Here is a 23921-nt window from a genome sequence, read left to right as displayed (position 1 = left end):
CGAGGGCGGGAACTCAGCAGCTTGGCACCCGTTGTCTCTCTCCTCCTCTCCGAGGGGGTGGGAGGGAGTCAATCCTGCAGCCCCAGGAGGGCGAGCGCTCTGGGGGTGATGGTGGCATGGGATCTTTGCATGAAGGGCAGCTGGAAACACCTGGAGTTGCGGTGTCTGCACGTGCGGGCCAGCGGGGAGGCTTATTTCCGGAAGGAGGCATTAGAGCCCCCAGGCACCTCGGCCATCCTGACAGTGTACGAAGGGGTCAGAATAAGAAGTGCTTCTCCCTGCGCTGGTTCCATCTTTAGCCATTCATTCCAAAATCTTGAAGTGTCTTAAAATAGCAGTGCCGTGAGGCAGCTGACTCCACGCCCTGGAGTGAGTTAACTCTTCCCTTCCTTCTCAGCAGATTCAAACCTTGGAAAAGGGTCAGAGTCCAAACCCACAAGCTCACCCCCAAGTGCCCCCTTGGCCCCGCCCTTGGCTCATAAACAGGAATCAGCCCTAGACACAAAAAATGAAGAACCATTTAGGGATAACTTTTTCCTGGGGGTAAAGAAAAGGTAAGAAAAGGTCATTCTAATCTCATAAGTGCGGTAAGCAGACGGCAGTATTGACAAATTTGATCTATGGCTTTATTCTTAAGTTACTACCGTGTCTTTAACTGTGAGTTTTTAGTCACTGGAGACTCTCTGATTCTGTTACTTCTGGATTGGGAGCGGACCATTGCATTCAATGGTGTGTGCTCAGTAAATGCCATTTCACTTTTCCAGATAGTACCGGAAGAACGATGTAGTCCGGACTGGCAGCAGTGTTGTGTGATTGTGGCCCAGATTGTCCCAATTGCATGTCCTGGGCTCGGGCTCAGCCAGGTGTGAGACGGCTGCTTGCTTAGCCATGGCGGGGCAACTTCTGCTCTCCCAGGCGAGCCCGACCATCTGTGGTACAGGATGGAGCAGGCAGGCCCTACCACGAGCGAGCAGAGCAATGGATGGGGTGCCGGAGCGACCTCTGCCGTCAGAGTAGGAACGTTTCTTGCAGGTCTCAGATCTCTCACCTCTTGGTTCATGCCCCATACGATGCTGTGAGAAACCGTGGACAAGACAGCACGTTATCTCAGTGACCCTCCGCAACCTCTGTTTCTAGAAAGAGCCCCTTGAGAAAGGAGGCCTTTCGGGGCAGCCTTGTGGCCTCAAGGCTCTGTGACTGCTTCTCATCCTCTTTGCTACACCTGAACTGCCATCATATTAATGAACATTTAGTTAGTGCTAACTGGGGACCAGTCAATGTCCTAGGTATTCCCATACATTATCACATTTAATACTGAAAACAACCCAATGCACTATTATTATTCCCAGTTTACAGATGAGACAGTAGAGGCACAGAGGGGTCAGCAGTTTGTCCAAGGTCACCCTGGTGGAGCAGGGTTACATCCAAGGGGTCTGGCTTCTGAGTCTGGCCCTTAACCTCTACCCTGCAGTGCCCAGCACGGAGTTTGCTAAGTACAGTTATAAGTAGGCCCACCTTGACATGCATAGCTGTACTTTTGCTGAAACATAACGAAGAACAGAAATGATGGCAGCGTGTACCCTTCAGAGCACTGATTAATTTCACTTAACCATCACAATACTCTAGGAAGCAGGAGGGACCAACTATCTCCACTTTTTGGAAGTCTTGATGATTTTTTTTTAAATATTTTTTTTTGTAAATGTATTTATTTATTTATTTACTTTTGGCTGCGTTGGGTCTTCGTTGCTGTGCGGGCTTTCCCTAGTTGTGGTGAGCCGGGGCCTTTCCTCATTGTGGTACGTGGGCTTCTCATTGTGGTGGCTTCTCTTGGTGCAGAACACAGGGCCTAGGTGCATGGGCTTCAGCCGTTGCAGCACACGGGCTCAGCAGTTGTGGCTTGCGGGCTCCAGAGCACAGGCTCAGTAGTTGTGGTGCGTGGGCTTAGTTGCTCCGTGGCATGTAGGAGCTTCCTGCACCAGGGCTCGAACCCGTGTCCCCTGCATTGGCAGGCGGATTCCCAACCACTGCACCACCAGGGAAGTCCCTTGATGATTTATTGACTTCTCCTAGGTCACAGTCCACAAGCTGGAGAAGAGCTGGGTTAGGATCGGGTCGCCTGGCCCTTGCTCGCTTCCCCTTCCTGTTATAAGGAAGGAATCATCCCGTCTTCATGCGCTTTCCTCTTTGTCTCTCCATTTGCTGCACAGCAGGGCACGGAGAAATCTCAGGACACTGCGATCGGGATCTCGCTGGGGACGAAGCTCTGGGGGTCTGGCGGTGGCACAGCCTGGTGCCTCTGGAGCCCTTCTCCCCTTCCCAGCCTCCCTGGGAGATTGCAGAGCTCTCCTGTCCTCTGCTTTCTCCTTGCAGCTCTGTGGAGCCTCCCATCGGACAGACAGGGGGAGAGCCTTGTGCATATCACCCCGTCCTGTTCTTTCTTCTTCCTGCTTCAAATTGTAGTCGGGAGCGCTGTTTAGTTTCCTCAGGTGGCTTAGGGGCTGGTAGGAAGGGGCTTTAGGGATTAAGGGGAGCTTCCTGTGCCTCTCCATTTGGGGTTTGTGAAATCTGGAGCAGAAAGGGAGGGTATTGATGTCACAGTGGTGGAAACAAAAAGCTCAGTCAGGAGGCAGGCTCTGGAAGAAGCATTTGTCGTCTAAGAGAGGAGCCTGTCGGATCAGGCCACCTTCTGGAAAATGCCTTTGTTATGTGTAACCCTAGGCTGGAGAGTGGAAAATGTAAAGGCCCAATTAGCTGTGATGGGATGCGATCTGTATAATTAAGTGCAAAGGCTAATGTCCTACATCTAGACTAGCAAGCAAAATGTTTTCCAGTAGTTACAGTTCCTTAGGGGCCTCTGGTCAGTCCTGGCTGGAGCCAGAATCAGTGCTTCCATCCAGGCCATTTAATGTGCAGGGAGGGCTCACTGTTGGCAGAAGTAAGGTTGTCCGCCTTTCCTTGAGAGTTCTGAAATGCCTCCTGAAATATCTCCTGAAATGCCTTCTGGGGATGCTTTCTGCAGGGCATTATGCAAACTGCTACAGTCAGGAGATAGTCCTTCCCTCCACCTTCCCAAACCAGATCCTGTCACTTCCCTTCTTAAAACTGTTCAAGAGGGCTTCCTTGGTGGCGCAGTGGTTAAGAGTCCATCTGCAAATGCAGGGGACACGGGTCCATGCCCCGGTCTGGGAAGATCCCACATGCTGCGGAGCAGCTGGGCCCGTGAGCCATGGCTGCTGAGCCTGCGCGTCTGGAGCCTGTGCTCCGCAACGGGAGAGGCCACAACAGTGAGAGGCCCGCATACCACAAAAAAAAACCAAACTGTTCAAGAGCATCATGTTTACTCTTATGATAAAGTCAAAAATCTGTGCATGTTCTTCAAGCTTCCACGTGGTCTTCCCTTCTTACTTTCCCAGTCGTCTCACCCAATACTCCCTGCTCTCTGCTCCCCACCCCCCGGTCTTCTTCCAGGTTTTCATGTTCACCATGCTTTCTGCTGTCACAGGGCCTTTGCACATGCTCTTCCCTCTGCAGAGCACGCCTCCCTCCTCGCTTTGCCCAGTAAATTCCCAGTCAACTCATTGCTTCCTCTGGGAAGTGAAACCCCCTATCGTAGGCTCTCACATGCCATGTACCTCCCTTTCTTACTCCAGATGGATTGCTGTAGTAAATAATTCTTTGGTTGTCTGTGTTCCCTAGATGAAAAGCCCTGTGAAGGCAGAAGTCTTGTATGTTTTTGCTTACTGCCTTGTCTTCAGCACCTAGCAGGATGCCTGGCACACAGAGAATACCCAGTACATATTTGCTGAGCAACAGTATGAATAAATTCCACACTAAAATCCAACTCATGGCTCATCTAGGCCTATGCTACCTGGACCAGCCATAGACTCATAGAATTTTGGAGTAGAAACCCACCCACACCCTAGCCTTCAACCCATCCATCAATACTGCTATTAGCATAGTACTTTTTTTCTGTTTAAAAAAACCCCTGAAATCGCAGTGTTCATATACGGTCAGTAAATTATACTGTTTTTCTTACCTCTCCCCCACATCCTGTGTCCTGTCTTTGTCTGTTGAATTGGGAATCTCTAGCGTGTATATTAAATGACATGCCAAGTGGTGTTGTAGAAAACAAGTGGAGAAAATAATAACAATAAAAAGGCCTGTGCCCTCTCAGCACCTGTTAGTGAGAAAATAACGTGTTGCTCAGAAAAGAATATTCTGGGGACCTGGAACACCACCCACACTCTGCACTTCCACTTTTTCTTCCCATTTTTCTGTCTGTATCCTCATCAACCACAAAGGCCTTCCTTCCCAGCCATGCCCGCCCAGAACCCCCTCCCTGTAAAGGCTTCCGATCATCTGGTGTGATACAGGTTTCCTCCACGTCCAAAGCACAGTGTCAGCCTCAGGAACTTGCAAATATAGCCATCGCATTACAAGTTGGAAAGCCCAGGTTTAAATCCAGAGGCGAGAGGTTGGGGCAGCAGAAGGAGGACGGATGGGAATGGGATGGACGTGGGGTGAGGGCATCCAAGCAACCGCTAACCCGCCGTTCTCTTCTCTGCAGTGGCAGGCCATCTCTCTGACAGTCATTGAGAAGGTTCAGATCGCAGCTGCCATCCTGGGTTCCCTCTTCCTCATCGCCAGTATCTCTTGGCTCATCTGGTCGACCTTCAGCCCCTCAGCAAAATGGCAGCGCCAGGACCTCCTCTTCCAGATCTGCTACGGGATGTATGGATTCATGGATGTGGTGTGCATAGGTGGGTCTGGGGCTGGTCTCTACCGGAAATGGGGAGCTGCATACTGATGAGTTAGACATATCCCTCAGGGTCCCTCCCCCTTGAAGGTCAAAGCAGAGAGGGCACCAGGCTTGAGACCTGTGAGCTCGGGAGGGGCCAGAGGCTTAGATTTGAGGGGTGAGTAGAGAGTAGGAGGAAGCAGAGCAAAGGAGGAAGATCTAAGTGTTTCCCAAGCAAATCTGCCCTTCCCAGTTGAAGATAAGAATAAGGAACCTTGTCCTAAAAATATCTGAGAAAGGTAGGTTGGTCAGTCTACCTGCCTCAAGCAAGTTGTGGAAGGCCTCTTATCTGTTGTGTGCACCACCGTTGCCAAGTCATGACAAAGGATGCCTGTACATTTAATTCCGTTCTCTTCACAGCAAAATGCCCAGAAACAGCCATGACGATACCTGCTCCCTTTATTTCCCAGCTTTCTTTAAGCCTATTAATGCCCAAGCTTTCTCTAGCCTAGTGGTTTGCAAAGTGTATATAGTCCTGGGGTTCCACACACAACTTCAGGAGCCACTTTTAGGACTGGGGAATGGAATGCTATACAGACAGGCTCTGAAACTTCACCCCTGCCTCACCCTGAGCTTCTGCACTTTCATCTGTTTATATATGTGTCTGTTCCAGGTAAGGTTTTGTTTTAAAACCTTCAGTGTTTTAGCAAAAGGTTGGAAACCCACCACTGCCGTTCCTGCTTGTTTCCTTACACCTTTCCCAAATGTACGTTCCCTCCTCTTCCATTATGTTAGTTTGGTTGGTGGAGGGCTCTCTGTTTTTCCCAACAGATGACTGTGGCTGTCAACTCTGAAGTCTTCATCCAAGTGACTGAGGAGGTGGGGAATGACCCCAGTTTTCTCTGAGTGAATGAAGCATGCTCAAGCCCTGGTCATACACCCCAACCTGGACCTCTCAGGTTAGCCCCCAGGCTGCAGCGCTGAGAGTACCAGAGCTCCACAGTTGTCCTCGCCGCACATCAGTCTGTGTATGATGTCAAATATGCTACACTACTCTGTTTGGCAAGAAAACATCTATTAGCTAGAATTGGGCTGAGAGGGTGTTCATTTTCTTTGGGGTCCTTTAATACTGGGAATCAGAGAGGCCTGGAGAATTGCATACTGATTACAGCAGCCAGAGACCAGTGATGCTGGAACTTGTAAACTTGTCTAAGCGTCTTGCTGCCTCTCCCTGCTGGCTAAACTCCACCCTAAGTACCTCCCCCCTAAGTTCAAGAGCCTTTTAAACACGGCCCCATAGGCAGTGAAAGCAGCAGACCGCCCAGGCTTGGAGGCTTGTGCAAGAGAGAGGACTGTGGAGGGGGAGGAATTTGACTTTGAGGCGTTCTAATTCAGTTCCCTCTCCTACCAGACTCCTTTCCTACTCCTGCTGGGGCACAGGCTGTAGATGCCAAAAACCAGGTGCGTCTCCATATGGAGGTGTGTGGCTCCGGCATGGAGGTGGAAGCAGTGGAAGCCTTCCTGTAGGGGCCCTTCCAGCTGCCCTTCGTTCTCCTTCAGGCAGGCTTTTGATCAGTCCCTGGTGTGCGTATCTGTGAGATATGCTTTCCTGTCACGTGGTGTATGGATAAGCTTTGGCTGCAGTAACAAACAGCTCCAAAATCACACTGCCTCCCAACAAGCGTTTATGTCCCATTCATGGGTCTGCAAGATGGTTTGGTTCTGCTGGGCTTGGCTGGACTTAGCTTCTGACTGTGTATTGGGTTCGGGCCTTCTCCTCATGTTGGGGCCCAGGCTAAAGGAGCAGGGACTACTGGGGTGTGTTCTTCTAGCCAAGCACAGGAGCACAGGAGTATGGGTGGAAACTTGCAGCGCTTCTCAAAGCTTCTGCTCAGTACTGGCACCCTGTCCCTTCTGCCCACAGCCCATGGGCCAGTGAAGTCACCAGTAAGCTCCTCCCCTGGAGGGAGCATGGGTGAGAGAGAGAAACATAAATACCACCTCCCAGTCAGGGCTCCATAGATTTGAAAGCGGAGAGAACAGGACATAGGAGAGAATTGGTCATGTGATCGACCAGTGCAACTCCCTTGTTTTGAAGTTGAGAGAACAGGGGCCCAGGGAAGGGAAGTAATCTTCTCAAGATTGCTCAGCTGGGATTAGCAGCAAGGTCTCCCAGCTGGCGGTCTAATGCTCTTTCCATTATCCTTGCATCAGATACCAGGAATCCTGCAGAGTCACTTAAGGAGTACCTACAGATGCCACCTATGACTTTCAAGGCACCTGGACCCACTTACAGGAGGGGCCTTCACCGCAGGCCTGCTCCCTGGGGCTCTGAGCCACCCAGCACCCCTACTCAGACCTGCCCAGTGCTCATGGGGTCTCCCCTGAGGAGGGGTCCTCAGCTCCATCTCCTCTGTCTCTTCCTGGCCCCGCTATCTACCTGCCTGCCCCTGGCCCACTTTTCTCTCTCTTCTTGTATACACGTGGCACTCAGTCACTCCGTTTATGGGAGACGCAGAGGGAGCCATGTACTGAGAGTGTTCACATTGTTGTCCTTCCTTCCAAGCTCTCAGGAGAGCATCCTTTCCCAGGTGTACAGACACACCATGAACTATCCACTCTGCTCAGGCAGCCAGCGACTGCTTGGAGACAGCCAGCGGATAGAAGGGGCATGCATGGGGACCCTGATCGCTTTCGGTGCCGTCCAAAAGTGGTCAGATATATTTATATTTAGACTATCTCACCTTTAAAAAGTTCAGACTGCTCTATTATTTTATTGATTCTAACTGGAGCTAATTCTGTTTCAGAAGCGTGTCCCCAGGGGCAATGATTATTCCCCCCATTTTTCAGATGGTGAAACTCTGAGACTGAAGAATTTGTCTTAGGTTAATTCAGGCAGCACGGTAGGGCTCTCAGTTCAGGGTTCAGGGTTTTTTTGTTTGTTCGTTTTTTGCAGTACACGGGCCTCTCACTGCTGTGGCCTCTCCCGTTGCGGAGCACAGGCTCCGGACGCGCAGGCCCAGCAGCCATGGCTCACGGGCCCAGCCGCTCCGCGGCATGTGGGATCTTCCCGGACCGGGGCACGAACCTGTGTCCCCTGCATCGGCAGGCAGACTCTCAACCACTGAGCCACCAGGGAAGCCCTGTTTGTTTGTTTGTTTGTTTGAAGAGATGCTGTCCATAGGAGAAAATGCTGGGAGACAAAGTTAAAAAGGAAGTAATATGTGATCTAGTTAAGAGAGTGGGAGGTGATGGGCCGGAGCTGGAAGGCACACATTCTTGTGGTGGTTGCGATGATGATGATTTTGACGATGATCATGATGGTCAAGAGTAATGATGGTGGTTGTAAGGGTGAAGTTCAAGTACGAGACACTTCTCCTCTGCCATGTTCTGGTCAGTTGCAGTGGGGGTGGGGGAACACACAGCACTGCAAAAGTGGGTGTAAGGCCCACGTACCACAAAAAAAAAAAAAAAGTGGGTGTAAAAATATCAGCTTTTAAGGGCTCTCTGGAAGGGAAAGTCAGGTGGAGCCTCTTTACTTTTAGGCTTAACTAGACATTCAGACTCACGGAACTACAAGAGAGCATGTTTGGCACCAGATTCACTTAGAGGAATGCAGGACAGGACCCACAGCCTCCATAAGGCAGGTCCAGCTTACCTCTGCAGGCGAGTCCTCGCCACACTCCCGATCCTAGTCTAGGGCTAGTCTCTCAGCCCCCAAATGATAGTTCAGAAACGAGGAGATGAGATCCACAACAGTGGGTCCATCTTGGCCTAGTTTCCAGGGTCCCCGCAAAAGTCACACTTATTCACCAGAGTCGCTGGACTCAGAAAGCCCAATGCTACAGCCTCCCAGCAGTCTTCACGGTAAAGCGCCCACCCGTCAGGGGTCACCTCCAACTTAGGCAATGTTATAACCCAGCTGACGTGCCACCTTCATCAGATCTTCAGGGGCAACAAACCAGAATGCCAACCCAGGGTCCAGTCTGTTCCTCTAGAAGGAGAGTGTGCCGTAATTTCTCTCCTACACCTCCTGCCTCCATTCACGAATCTGCACTTCTGGCCTGATTCACTGAACCAATGGGAGGCAGAGAAGCTAGAACAGGGACAGAGACCAGGCTGGGCCAGCCAGGAGGAGGCACGATGTGGTCCTTTTACTGCACAAAGATGGAAACCACAGAGAGCCACAGCGGGGGCACCTACAGGCTTCTGAGGCAGTCACCAGCTTTAAAACTCAATCACTGAGCTCACTTCCATTGGAAAAGAAGAAACTTTCCTTCCAGAAGTCCTGGGAGAGTGGAAGAAGATGATATGAAAAGGTGGGCGGAGGAAGGGCGGGATCCTCACCAGAGAGAGGGTGGAAGTGGAAATGAGGGAGGTGGGCGTTTTCAAGAGATGTTGGGCAAATAAAAATGTTGACAGAAAGAAGCCATGTCCATAGACCCAAGCTGCCTGGATAGATGGAGCAATTTAGTACCTGGATAGAAATTTTATCCTCGGGAGAAAGGAAAATGAGTCTAGCCCCATGTGAACTCAAGAGGTGGAGTAAGAAAGGAATAAGACCATTTGTTAAAATAATTCTTTGAACTTTCTCTACTCTTCAGACACCTTGGTCTATCCCCTAGACTGTTAAATGGCCTCAGATAGTATAAATCTGAGTTAACATAATATAGACGTTTAATTAATCCTTAAAAATGTATTTCGCTTTTCTATCAGAGTGGTGTGCTAAGGGAAAGTTGGTGAGAGTGGGAGAGGCACATGAGGAGAAACTCCACTGAGCACCAACACCAGCTCAGCAGATATTCTCTGCCATGAAGCTAAGAGGACGCAGAGTCTGGGACATGGTCAGCTTGCTGTTTGTGAAGCTACGTCAGCCCCATCCATGGCTGTGTCCACCTGGCTGGCCTCCAGGTCAATCAGTGAAGGCAGTGACTATCAGACAATGGCCTTTGGTTCTCACCAAAGGATGTTGCCTGAAATGGTTTCCAGGAAGGCCCGGATTCTCTGTTTGATGCAGCATGGGTCCAGGGTTGTGGACAATGTCTCTGGACTTGGTCGTATCAGAGGGTTGTATATTCTGGGATATGGGCTGCCTCTACAGTTGGCTTACAGTCCTAACTCCCTAGACCAATCTGTGCCACTGTGAAAGCCAGATGTAAGTTGCTGTAGACAGAACAAACCACCAAACCCCTGCAACAGAGAGGAACTGAGAAAGGGGCCAACAACTCTAAAAGATAAGCAAGGTAAGTATTATCCATATTTAACAGGTGAGAATAGGTTTAAAGCAGTTGGGCTCCAGGTAACATAACTAAGAGATGGCAGAGCTGAGGACCGGACCACAAACTTCTGGCTCCAATTCCTGGGCACTTTTTACCGCCTATTTCATCTCTGATTGTGCTGTGAAATTGCAGATGCAGGGATTGGATGAGGAGGCAGGTTGAGGGGAAATTGGTCTAGTAATACCTTGACCCATAGAGTAATGGCTGGTAACAATAAGAAATTCAGTGAGCCCCAGCTGCTCCTGTCCCGTACTCAGGGTTTTGGAGGTTAGCCGTTGTTGTACCTCCCTTTTAATCAGTGCTGTTCTGACACCAGCTGAGAGGGAGGCTTGAGAAGTTGAGATGAAATTTGGGTAGTTTGTCTCCCCATTCTGGTGAAAGGTACTTGGGGTGTGGGTGGCTAAATTTACTGGTTAGCATGAAATTGGGGAATCCTCTCCTTCACTCAGAAATATTTATTGAAAGGGCACCTGCTCTCAAGGATCTTACACTTCACTGGGGATGCAGACAAGGTGATTACTGATGGCAATAATAAGAGCTGGGACACAGAGATGAGTGAGCACAGGAAATGACTGAATCAGAGTGGGCTTGGGATGGTCAGATCCATTCATTCAGTATCATTTGTTGGATGTCTTGTTTTGTTCCTGAAACTAGGGAATATTAACACAGAGATGAATGAGACACAGTCCCTGCCCTCAAGGAGCTCACAGTCTACAAATAAATCACAACACAGCAGGAGTTTTACAAGATATAGAGGAAGGTACAACCGAGCAGAGAGCGATTAACTCTCTCTTAGAGGTGTCCAAGAAGGGTTTCTAAAGGAAGGAACCCTATCCTTGAGCTAATTTTAAAAGATATGTCAAAATTTATCCAGGGGCTTCCCTGGTGGCGCAGTGGTTGAGAGTCTGCCTGCCGATGCAGGGGACACGGGTTCGTGCCCCGGTCTGGGAGGATCCCACATGCTGCAGAGCGGCTGGGCCCGTGAGCCATGGCCGCTGAGACTGCGCGTCCGGAGCCTGTGCTCTGCAACGGGAGAGGCCACAACAGTGAGAGGCCCGTGTACCGCAAAAAAAAAAAAAAATTTATCCAGAAAAGTGGAGAAGAACTTTCCAGGCAGAACATGTGTAGAGACACAGAAACATGCGAGAACAAGGTGTGCTTAGGAAACTTTGGGCAGATTTATACGGCTCGGTGCAAAGAGCCAGGGTGGAGAGGTGGGTCATGGGGACGGGGAGGTTGGCAAGAACCAGATCTCACAGATCACGAATCACGTGCTAAGCAGCTCAGACTACCCTGTTGGTGATGGGGAGGATTGATAAGATTTTATACGGAGAAGAATTATGACCAGATGTGTGTTTTAAAGAGACAGCTCTGGTAGCTGTGGGGAGGATGGATCAGAGCTGGACAGACTAGACATTGGGAGAGGCCAGCTGGAAACATGCTTGTAATAGTCTGAGCAAGAAGGAAAGAGATGCAAAACAGTGGCAATGGGGAAGAAGTGTATGGGATGACCTTGAGCAGCACATAGGATGTGGACTTGATAGGACTGTCTGAACTCCTTCAGGCAAGTGGGAGCCCTGGGGCTCTGGCTCGAGTGGGGATTAGGCGCCATTGCTGAGCATGAGAATGGGGTGGGCAATGGATGAAACAAATGGGAACCAAAGTAAATGTCTTCAGCAGAGGCAGCAAAAAAAAAAAAAAAAAAGGACCATCCTAAACCTAAAGTCTAGGCAGAGAGGCAAGAGGCAGTTGCTAAGTCAAGAGTTTGCAGTAGAAGAGATGCAAGACACGTGGAGGACATTATCTGCAAAGAGGAGAATGCAAGGCCAGGAAGGTGTCTCTTTGCTGGGGTAGAAAGAGGGAAAGGCTTTCTTCTAGTGCACAGGTGATCCCCTCCTGTGACATAGAGGAAGATGTAGAGGGCATTGAACCATTTCTGACTAGGGCTGGTAAATGATAGGAAGGGGGACAGGTAAGGAAAGTAGGCAGTTGAAGACGGATTTGGAAGGCAACAATTGGAGGTGTTTGAAGCTGTGGATTTTGAATAGATAACTTAGGAGGAATGTTCAGAGAGTAGATGACTAAGGACAGAGACCTGGGCAACATTAAACACTTACGGGATGGAAGGAGACAGAAGATGAGAAAACAGCAGGAGAGACTGAGCCACAAAACCCAGAGAGCTGGGTCTCCGAGGTGGCAGGCGTGGTGCTACGTAATGGTCTGGGACTGCACATTGCTCAGTTTCTTACTAACCTTTTGACCTTAAGTGATTTGCATAACCTCTCTCTGCTTTTGTCTTCCCATCTGTGAAATGGGCTGATAATACTGTCTTCAGAGGTTTGTTGAGAGGATTGAATAAGATGGCACGTGTAAAGGAGCAGGCACTTATACGTATCAGTGACCAGGGTAGGAGGTACTTGGTCAGGGTAGATTTCCCTCGAGATAGACACTCAATAAAGGTATGCCAAAACAGTTAAAACCTGAATCCAGCCACAGCCTGGAGAGACTGACCCGGAGTCCTCCCATAATTGAGAACCAGCTGTTATTTGGAGCAGTGCCTCTTCTGGAAGGTTTAGGCTCCCTCACCCGTGTCCCCTCAATGAGAAGATCTGATTACATCGAGTGTCCTCGTTCCACCTGCCTACTCTTCCGTCATTTCTAATGACGCTGTCTTCCCCGGCAGAGAAGTTGACAGAGCCACCCAGGAAACAAATGGGACATTCTCTGCTCCAGTGGGTCAAGTTATTAGGATTTAACAAGAGCAAATTAATTAAGGTCTTTGGCACCAAAAACATTTTTTTTTCACTCCACAGACCCAAGAGATTGGCCACCAAGAAGTCAACTCTGCAAAAATGAGGACCTCATCCTCATCATGTTTGTTTTTCACTTGTGAGTGAAATAGGGTCAGGGTGAGGAAAGCGAGCAAGATTCTGAAGCTGTGGCTTAGGGTAATTGATGAAGTTATAGAAAGGTTTTGTTAAAACTTCCTCTGTGTGCAGTATACTGAGTAACTTCCCTAGGATTTAGAGGTACCTGATACCTGCCCTCTGAGATAAAGGGATTCAAATCCCAGTTTACAGCAAGTGGGCAGGGGCTGGGGGCAGCAGGGCTGTGAAAACACTGCTTTTCAAACTTAATTTTAATTCACATGAACAAAAAACACATATATGCCGCAAGGATTCCTTCCCTCCCTCCCTCCCTCCTTCTGGGTAGAAATGATCTCACCTGTCAAACCTCTTAATTCCCTGATGAGGAAACTGAAAATATGGAGGAGGCAGCCTGGTGCAGCAGAAGAGACTAGGCAGCAGAAGACCTAGATCTGATGAGCAGATAAGCTACCAGCTACCTCTGTGACCTGGGGCAAGTCACTGCCTCTCTCTACAACTCAGCTGACTTACCTATAAACCGAGAGGGTTGAACCTGATAACCTACAAGGTCCTTTCAGGTCTGACATCCCAGGATTTTTGAATTACTTCCATCGTGAGAGGTCATGACTGTCGGAGGTTGACAATCGTGACCGCGAGGATGGCCAATACTGCTGGGCCAGGCCAAACAGCCCATAAGCATCCGCCACAGAAATGGGCCAGACGATGCTCAGTCCATGTTCCGTTACCTGCGTGCGGCTTATCCAACGTCCTGGATTAACTGTTAACACATATCGCCCCACCCCCTTCCTTAAGCACCTCCCCTCCATCCCCCCACCCCCGCTTCCTGCGCGTGGTCACCCTTCTCCACACCTGAGCTGCTGGATGCTCGGAGGGTGAAGGTGACCGATTTAGAAGTAGACACGCCAAGCACTCACTGTCCCCCTCCAAGGAGACCCCTTGGGAGGCAGTTCAGTTATTCCAGTTATGCTGACAAGGCTCAAATATTCTAGGAACAGCTCTTAGGAACTGCCTTGAGTGCCTGCAGCGCATTTTGGGATAGATTCAGAAGTGGCAAGTCTGTCCTTTGATGGTGGGTTTGTGGCTAGAAATAGCGGCAATCTGGTAAATAAAGTGGACGCTCAAGCCAGCTAATATATTTTGGGGACCACGTGAAATGTGCCATTGAGCCACAGCTGCTTTTCTCTGTGGCCCCTAATCTAGCACTGAAGGTATCTCAGTTAGGGTAACTCCAGTAGATAGAAAAAAATGAAACCCCCAACTTCAGTGTTTTAACCCAGCAGAAGTTCCTGTCAGTGGGGGGGTTCTCCTCCACACAGTGATTCAGGGACCGAGGACCCTAGCATCTTGTGGCTTCACAGTTCCTTAGGCTTTTGAATCTTTTATCTCCATCTAATAGAAAATACAAGAGGGCACGGATGAGGTGCGTGCGCGCGCACGAGCACACACCACACACACGCACACATACGCTTTTCCCCTCAGTACCCATTTCTTAAATCCTGGCTTCACTCATGCTTACACTCAGTGCCAGTCACCTAGCTCCACCCGAGTGCAGAGGGCTCTCTGAGCTCGGTTTCCTGTTCTGTAAGGTGGAGATAATATCACCTCCTTTATTGGGTTTGCGAGACAAGTTGACCATATTTGCAAAGCCCTTTTAGTGGTAGGACATGGTAAACATTCAGTAAATATTGACTCTCATCACCAACACCATCATCACCATCACCGTCACCATCACCATGACCTTCACCATCACCACCCAGCATGGCTGAGAAATGCAGTTCTGTTAGTATCTGTCCGGATAGTGAGAACTCTAAGCCTCATAAAAAACCCACAGGAAAAAAAATCTCCAGTATCTTAGGGCAGAGCTTCAGAAACACACTTCCAGGAACGGACCTCTCAATCACACCAATGCAAGGATATTTGGGACATGTGTAGAATCAGCTGGTTTCCAGAGCTCCTTTCAGGTCTAGCATGTTATTCATCTATAAACAATGAGTGAGGATTGGGAAGGACAATTAGGAGACAGAAGAACAGGTGCTTGTCGCTGGGAATGGGGTTGGCAATAAAGGAGGAGGAGATATGAGTGGGCTTTTTCTGTCCTGTAATTTCCCCCAAACAATCAATCTCGTGTGGCATTGAGTGTAAATGTGTGCCCAGCACAGTGCAAGCATCAGCATACAGGATTCATTACCTCATTTAATCTCATAACTACCCTATAAGCAAGGGGATAGCAGCCCCCACTTTCTGATGGGGAAACTGAGGCTCAGAAAGAGGAATTAACTTACCTCAAGCCACAAGGCTAGTAAGTGGTAGGTACTCTGAATGTTCAATACATGTTCATCAGTGAGTTGACCCTCAACTGTGGGACCCAAAAGTCTTTGGGTCTAGGAGAGGAAGTATCCATTTCTTCAGCTGCCTGAGCTTTTCTTGTCTGTCACATCTGGAAATAGAGTATTTTTTTAAATTACCTATAGCTCTTTGATCAAAATTCGGAGCCTTCCGTGAGGCCGTAGGTCCGGATAAGGACCATGTTCTCAGCAGTGCTGCTCAAGTGTGGTCCATACATCAGCATCACCTGAGAGCTTCTTAGAAATGCAAATTCTTAGTCCTCATCCCAGACCTACCGAGTCAGATTGTCTGGGGGTGGCGCCCAGGAATCTGTGTTTTCATAAACTCTCCAGTATGAGAAGCGCTGTTGTAGAGTTAGTTGTCTGCAACCTTTATGCCACTTAAACTAGGATACTAGTAGGAGAAGAGGTGAGGGTGGGAAGCAGGATTTGGTGTCACTGAGGGGACCAGAGCTCTTCTCTGCATACTTCTCAGTCAGCCTTGGCCTATTAACTCCATACATTATGGGAATCTGTTTTTGTTCCATCACATGTGCTCATAGAAACACACAGTAGGTTCAGGAAATGCTAACTAAACAGAATTAAATTGTATCTCATCGCTATGCACACAGCAAGAACCAAAGGCCAAAATTCAGCAGCGGAGGATTGGGATACCACGTCAGGGAGAACTCCCTGACAGCACTGTGGTGAGTTAGGGGCAGGGGGGCTGTGCAGGCAGGACAGCCTGTCACAATGGCCACCTTCCCTCCCATCCTCATGGGCCGAGCAAAGGGCCATTTCAGCTGGAGGCTCGGGGAGAGAGACGATGACAAATGAAGGCTTCCAACATCCTATGCAGCCTACAGGAAGAGGGCCCCTGAAAGATGGAGACGTGAGAAAGAGGAATATTTGGAACATGTGTAGAATCAGCTGGTTTCCAGAGAAAAAAATGTTCTTCTAGAACTGTATCAGTGAATACAGCCCAGGGTTGGGCACCTTGTTAGGTGGGTACTAGATAAATCAAATAGAAAACCCCAGAAAGGGACTCAATCAAAATGTGTTGCATTTCTGAGATTGCCATGCATTCTAATTTTCTATTTTGTTTTTCAACTACTTCCCCGCCTCCATTCACCAATAACCTTCTTTCCTCCTGTTCTAACTTTAGTCTCTCTTTCTCTCTATCCATTTTCCCATTCATCTTCTTTCTCTCCCATCTCTTCAACTTTGCCCACTTGACCTGTCCCTATCAAATGAGTGCCACCCGTCTTCCCTCATTAAAAAAGATTCTGTGGCTCGAGGAATGGATAAGTAATCTGTAGAGCAGGAAGCAGAGAGAGGGCTAGGGAGTGGATGCGAATGAGGTAGTTTGTGCTTTTCCAACTTTTGCCAGACAAGCATTATCTACAAAAACAGGTGCACCTTCCTTCCTTTTAGCCATCTATCCATTAAAATGGTCTAATTATTTCCTGAACACTAGACAGATAATTAGGAGGTAGCATTCAGACCAGAAATTTAAGCCACGCTCTTCAATCAGGGTAAAATTGTCTGATTAAGAAGCTAAGTAAGAGTCAAGTGTAGTGACTCTTATTGGAAACAGTGAGTTTGGGGCTTCAAAAAATCCTGATTCCCCCCAACCCCCGCAAAGACCCCTATGTCCTCCATCACCACCAAGGCTTCATTAAACTCCCAATACTGTATTAACTGCCCAAGCCTCAACCATATCTGATCCCTGTCCTCGACGGGCTTACAATCTAGGGGAAAGGGCATAACAGTGTTCAAACAAGGCTTGTGAAGTAAATGAACAAGTGAGCACTGCAGTGCCAAGGGTGCATAGGCATGTATTCAAAAGGTTGAAGGAAGCGATGAGAGTTGGCACATTGGGAGAGGGTGAGAAAGTGGGCAGAGAGGAAGTCTCCTTGTCCAGAGCCAGGCAGGAGATCAAGGGGTCCACAGGTTGTCCAAAGGAGATTTATGAACCCACTAAAATCATAACGACAGTTCACATGTCTGGGTTTTTTTCCAGGAATGTGGTCCTTAGCTTTCATCAGATCCTCAAAGGGACACATGATCCAAAAGATTAGGAACAACTGGGCTACAGGGAGGCTGTCTCTCCTTCAGTGAACCCTCGAAGACGTGTTGTACAAAGTACAATTTTAGAAGCTGTCGGAGTCCCGGAGGAAAGAGTAGCAGTGGGTGGCTGTCTTGTCTCCTAGAATCACGGCGTGTTGGAGGTTGCAGAGGCTTTGAGATGTTCCCATCCAGTCTCTTTGCTTGACGTGGAGTTGGCTGGAGTGACTCATTGCTGTTTGCTCCTATGAATCAGCTCTTCCTCGCAGGGGACAGACCAGCCGCCCCTGGATTTACAGTGATGCAAGAGAATCCCACTGTACCTCATCCCCAGTCATCTCCCTCACCGTGAGTCCAGCCTCCCAAACCATCTTCACCATATGGACAATCACCCCTTTCCTATGTTTCTCATCCTTTTACTCGCCCTTTCTTCCCAGCCCTTCCACATGCCCTCTGGACCTCATCGTCCACCACTGGCAACCTCTTCTCCGAGCGTTCCTTTCCTCATCCTTTAATTGAAATAAAGCTGTCTCCTGAGGACATTGTTTCTTGCATGGCTGTCTTAAGTGGTGGCTGCCCTGTCTCCAGGACACTGTATCCTGGGGGCCTGGAGGTGGGCTGAGTCCTCCTTGCTCCCCATTACCATCTGCAAACTGCCTCTCTTCCTTTATCTTTCAGAAGCCCCAGCTCCTTTGAAGTGAATGTCATCATACTTCACCAGCCCTTTGACCTTGATGCTGCTGGCTGATGACTGCCTACTCACTCCTCACATCCCCTGTGCACCTGGCTCACACACTCCCTCCCACCATACCTGTCTCAGCATCTCTGTAGATCAGTGGTCCTTGGAAGAGGTTCCCATCCCCTAGGGGGCATTTTGCAAATGTATGAGGTTTTTGGTTTGTTTTCTAAAGTGCCTGTGCCCCAGCATTTATATTGAAATTTATATTATCGTGTTATAAAATGACTTCCCCTTCGTTCTTCTTTACAGAATCTGTTAGGGCATTATATTAATTAAAAAAAGAAAGCATAGTACGCTTGGATTATTCTGTAAGTTTCATTTCAGAACAGAAAAGGGGATATTAAAATATATTTGTTATAATTTGTTATAAAAAGGGGGCATTTGGTCTGATAGAACTGAGGATTTCTATCAGAGGATGAGGATGGCTGCTGCAGATAATCTAGCCCACTCCCTGCCTTCCTCATTATTCCAGAACGTTCCCTCCAGCCCACCTCAGCCCCGTTCAAGTGGTCACTCCCTAGTGCTCATCATCGCCAAGAACCCCATCCCTTCAAAATCTGGATTTAAACACCCCACTCTCTGATCATCACCCCCTATCCTTGTAGTTCACTGACTCTAGCAATTCTCCAAATCCATAGAAACCTCTTGGCATTGACCCTATCACTTTCCACTTCTCCATTTTCATTATTCCTTATCCCTTTGTGTTCTTACTTCCCTCCTTCCCGGTCTAGACTCCATGGGCCAACGTGATAACAGCTCCCTTTGCAAACATCCATAATTCTCATGTCCCACTCTCTCTCCTGCCATACTTACCTGGAAAGACAGTCTATGCTAATTAAAACCACCCAACCAATGACTAGACCCACTTTAAATTGTGGCCACAAATCTCAAATAGGTGCTCAACACTGTCAGATAATTCTACCACTCTCCCTTGGGAATTCATTCTCTCACTCTGCAAGATAATTCTTTTCCACCTTCTCTTCTCCCCACAAATCTTCAACACTTTCCTGCCTTATCCCTTCCCACCTTAGCTGATGACTTCATGGAAGAAAAAGGTGCACTTGGATGAGAACTACCTGCTTTTCCCACTATTGCATCTTTCCTCCTACCTCCTCTGTGCCCACCAAGCTGATTTCATCCTCATTGCACTTGAGCTGACCTCTCAACAGCATTTCAAGGAGCTATCACACTCTCTTTCATGAAACATGCCCTTCTCTAGGCTTCTGGGTCTCCACACTTGCTGGTCTTGCTCCTACACTATTTATTGCTCCTTCAGAAACTCCCTTCCCGGCTCTGCCTCCACCAAACCTCCACATTACCAGAAGCTTCAGGCAAGACCTCTCCCTAAGCTTCAGACTCATACGTCCAACTGCCTACCTAGCCCTTCTATTGAGATTCCTATCAGGTGTCTTAAATTTACCATAACCAAACTGTAACTATTAATGAATGTAGTAGGCTGAATAATGGTCCCCCAAGAAACCCAGGTCCTAGTCCCTGCTAACGTTACCTTATATGGCAAAGGGGACTTTGCAGATGTGACTAATCTAAGAATCTTGTAACAGGTAGTTTCATGGATTATTCAGGTGGACCCAATGTAATCAAAGTGTTCTCATAAGAGAAAGGCAGAGGGAGACTCAATGACAGGAGAGGAGTAGGAGATGTGACATCAGAAGAAAAGGGCGGTGATGCCAGGAAGTGGCAAGGAACACAGGCAACTTCTAAAAGCTGAAAAAAGGCAAAGAAATAGATTCTCCCCTCAAAGCCACCAGAGAAAACACAGCCCTGCTGACACTTTCACGTTAGCCCAGTGACACTGATTTTCAGACTTCTGATCTTCAGAACTGCAGGAGAATACGTCTGTGTGGTTTCAAGCCACTGAATATGTGGTGATCTGTTACAGCGACAACTGGAAACTAATACAGTGGCTGCCACCACCACACAGATCCACACCCCTGACCCTCATGCCTACCATACCTCAGTCAATGACACCAATACTCATCTAGCTGCTGAGGCCAGAAGCTTCAGAGTTTTCTCTTGACTCACCTCACCTGCCAGCAAGTCTGTCAGCTCTGCCCCCCAACACACATCCTGACTCCAGTGGCCTCTCACTTCCTCCGCCGCTACACCTTAGTCTAAGCGTCCGTCATTGCCGAGTTGCATCACTACGTCACTTCCTCGGTCTTCGGCATCTGCTCTTGGTCCCTCTTCAGTCTATTGTTTCACAGGAACCAGGATGGCCTTTCTGAAGGGTATAACAGACCACATCGTCCTCCTATTACAGCCCTTCAATGGCTTCCCCTCATACTCAAGATAGAATATAAATCCCTTGCCATGGCCTATAAGGCCTTACCATAGACTGGCCTCTGACCCCCATCTCCCTGCACTGCCCACTCATTCCCTGCGCCCTGGCCACAGTGACCTCCTTTCTGAGCCGGGTGCCTTCCATTCCCACTTCCTGGCCTTTGTGCCTACAGCTCTTACCACTAACGTGCTCTCTCTCCAGACTTTGCATGGATCCCTCCTTCTCATCATTTAAGTTTCAACTCAAGGGAATTCCCTAGTGGTCCGGTGGTTAGGACTCAGCGCTTTCATGGCTGTGGCCCGGGTTCAATCCCTGGTCGCGGAACTAAGATCCCACAAGCTGCGTGGCCCGGCCAGAAAACAAAAAAAGAAAAAGAAAGAAAACGAAAAAAAAAAGAAATTAAGTCTCAACTCAGATATCACCTGCCTCACAAGCCCTTACTACCGTCTCCATCGAAGAGGACTCTCAGTGTCTGCAGGCAGTGGCTACTTCCCCCTGTTTTATCTTCCTCGTAGCATGTGTCCGTGCCTGAAATAGTCTTATTGGTTTGTTTCCGTGTCTGTTGAGTGTCTCTCCACTAGAATGCCAGCTCTCTGAGGGCAGGCCTCTGCCTGTCCTGTTCACTGCGCTATCCCTAGTGCTTAGCACAGAGTAGGCACACAATATTTAGTTTCCTGGTTGTCTGACACAGCTCATTTCTGACTCTACACTGCCCCTGGCCAACAGAACCACGCCAGAGTTCGCTCTGCCAGCAATGTGTGTATATTAGTAGCACTGGGCTTTCTGTTAAATAACCAAGAGGTAATCAGTGGAATTTCGGACATTCAGCAGGTATGGAATGACCATAGGGTTTCTTTTATGGTAAAGGCACAGGATTCAGTCAACATCTGCTAAGTGCCGGGTGCCACAGACACAGGGCAGAGGGAGAAAAAGATATTTGTATTACGCCTTAATGGACAATGAATTTGGATTTTGTCAGGCCAAGGAGTAGGAGGGATAGAGCAGAGGCAGAGGAAAAAGCACTGCATGTAGGTGCCCGACTATTTCACGCCCTCGGCGTGGCGGCCTTCCACATACTTCCAAAGACTTGCTGAGCCTAGAAATGTAAGGATGTTGCCATGTGGCCCAGAGCTGAAAGGTAGGTTTGAAAAGAACAAATCAAACCAATATAAATCTGGCTTACCCAGTGCCTATACTCACTTACAAACAGAGGGAGGCTTGTTTCTCCCGGCGGTGAGCTGCTGTCTCTTACTCGCCTTTGTTTTTCCTTCTCCCTGCTGCCCAGGCCTCATCATCCACGAGGGGCCCTCCGTGTACCGCATCTTCAAACGGTGGCAGGCTGTCAATCAGCAATGGAAAGTGCTGAACTATGACAAGACGAAAGACCTGGAGGATCAAAAGGCAGGAGGCAGGACCAACGCCCGGATGTCCTCGTCCACCCAGGCCAACGCGCCCCCCTCCGGAGAGGAGGCTGCGGGCACCCCTGCCCCTGAGGAAGGCCCTGCCCGGGCGGCCGGCCACCCCTCAGGCCCTCTGTCCGATCACCACTGTGCTTACACCATCCTGCACATCTTGAGTCACTTAAGACCTCATGAACAGCGGACCCCCCAGGGCGGCAGCCGAGAGCTGGTCATGAGGGTCACGACGGTGTGAGAGGAGAGACCTGGGAGGGAGCTGTGACCACACACGCACGCACAAGAGCGAGGAGAGCAGGGGCCGGGGAGGGCCGCCCCTGACAGGACGCCATTTGGGGAGCAGGTGTGGGGAGGCATGGAGGCACCCCAGGGGCCAGAGGGCAGGCAGTGGGGGGGGGGTGCCTTGAGGGGCCTTGGGGCAGGACTAGAGCTGGAGGGAGGCTGGCGCTATGAGCGGTTTCCTGATTTCCAACCGGTCAATACCATTCTCCAACAAGCACGAGGAAAACCAATACAAACTCAGCAACGAAGTGCAATACATACTGGGCCTAACAAAACACAACAACAGAGGCACCCAGATGTGCCCCCCTGTGCAAAACACCTGGGAGAAGCGGCGGCTGGGGAGGGCGAAGCTGCGTGTCTGGTGGCGGTGGTGCCCACGTGTGCACGTGTGGGAAGGAAAAGCACTTGTAGCCGGCCTTGTTTTACCTTTCAGTTTGCTTTGGTTTCTCCCTGGGCTGTGTTCCAGGGACAGTTGGGGGGAGGGAGAGGGATGGGTGGGAGCTGGCAGAGATGAGATTCCTAGCATTTGTGGCCCCTGGGCTCACCTGGGTGGGCAGGATTCCTGACTCAGGCCTCGGGGGCAGTGCTGCAGGGAGGGAGATACTGACCTGAGCGGCCAGAGGGAGGGGGGTTTCTTCCCCTTCCAAACCTTCCAAACTGGGAACTCCCAATTTCCGATGGCTCAAAGAGGGCGTAGGTTTGGAGTAGGGTGTCTTTCTGTGCCCTTGTTACTTTATTTTATGGTGATTTGGCTCAAAGATGTTTACAGGAAACACACACACACACACACACACACACACACACACACACACACACACACAACAATAGTACAGATTTCCCATGGGTATCTTGAGCACAGTCCTGCTGCCATGGCTTCAGCCTTCAAAGCTGTCAATCCAGGAGTGATTTTCCCAACCACCCAATACCACCCATGGCCACGACATGCTCAGTGCCACGGCCCCTCCTGGTTTGGCACCTGCTGAGACCCAGGGCCCCCCATGGCAGGGCACCTCCTGCCCAGGGTCTCCCAGGAGAGCTGCTGCAGCGAATGGGAGGAATTTGGCCGGATGTACCCCAAGGAGTGGAGTGGAGACCAATCTAAGTATTCCTTGCTGCTCGGGACCCTCCCCCGAGGGCAGTTTGGCTAATCCCTCAGTGCTACCTGCTCCTTGGTCCCTCCCATACAGCAAGGCGGGCCCAGGGACTCTGGCAGGGAGCGCTGTCCCTTGAGCCCACCTGCTGGTTCTGGGACCCTGCCAGGGAAGGCCACGGGGGTGGTCACCTGCAGAGTTTCTTTTTGTCATTGCACAATGGCCGCGTCATCCGTGGGTATGAAAGGGACACTGTCAAGTACTTTTTTAAACTAGTTTTTAGGGTTTTTTAAAACTCTCTGTTGTTTATATTATTCTCTTAAAAGCTTGAAAATAAATTTTCTTTCCCTACCACTAGTGTCCTTTCCCATATGTGAGTTTTTCCTGTCTCTGTCCTGTTTTCCCTCTATGGTATAATTTGCTTTCCCTCTCCTGTGTCTGCTCCACCCCTAGAGTCTTCTCCCTCACAAGAAACGGTTTCTCCTTTGAGGGTACAGATAGGGCAGGGCCTGTGTGTGTGTGTGTGTGTGTGTGTGTGTGTGTGTGTGTGTGTACCTACAGTGAAGCCCTGGGACTCCTGGCCTCTTCTGGTCTTCCTAGCAGGTGAATTCCTTCAAGTCGAAAAGAGGACCAGCTCCCCAACTTTTCCCAGGTTTCAGCCCAGGACTCCTGGAAGTGGAGGCCACTAGTGCTGGGAGGAAATTTGGAGAGTTTTCTCCCCATCTGGTCATTTCAGAGAATCTAAGAGAACCACAGGTGAGGGGCATGTTAGGACCTCATTCCCCTGACAGTTTTC

The 23921-nt window shown here is 49.5% G+C and overlaps 1 protein-coding gene across 1 annotated transcript in view; it reads left to right on the top strand.

Annotated features, from left to right (window-relative positions):
• MARCHF4 (membrane associated ring-CH-type finger 4) overlaps positions 1-21990 on the top strand; it is a gene marked incomplete at its 3' end in the record, with an annotated part of 101524 nt that extends 79534 nt beyond the window's left edge. Inside the window, exons 3-4 of the mRNA XM_082840987.1 lie at positions 4568-4760; positions 21623-21990. Coding sequence (XP_082697113.1) covers positions 4568-4760; positions 21623-21990 — 561 coding nt within the window. The remainder of the gene's footprint in view (positions 1-4567; positions 4761-21622) is intronic.
• Positions 21991-23921: the final 1931 nt, after the last annotated feature.

The sequence above is a fragment of the Leucopleurus acutus genome (assembly GCF_964270905.1).
Source record: "Leucopleurus acutus genome assembly, chromosome: 6".
NCBI classification, from domain to species: domain Eukaryota; kingdom Metazoa; phylum Chordata; class Mammalia; order Artiodactyla; family Delphinidae; genus Leucopleurus; species Leucopleurus acutus.
This window is presented reverse-complemented; position numbering and strand designations above follow the sequence as displayed.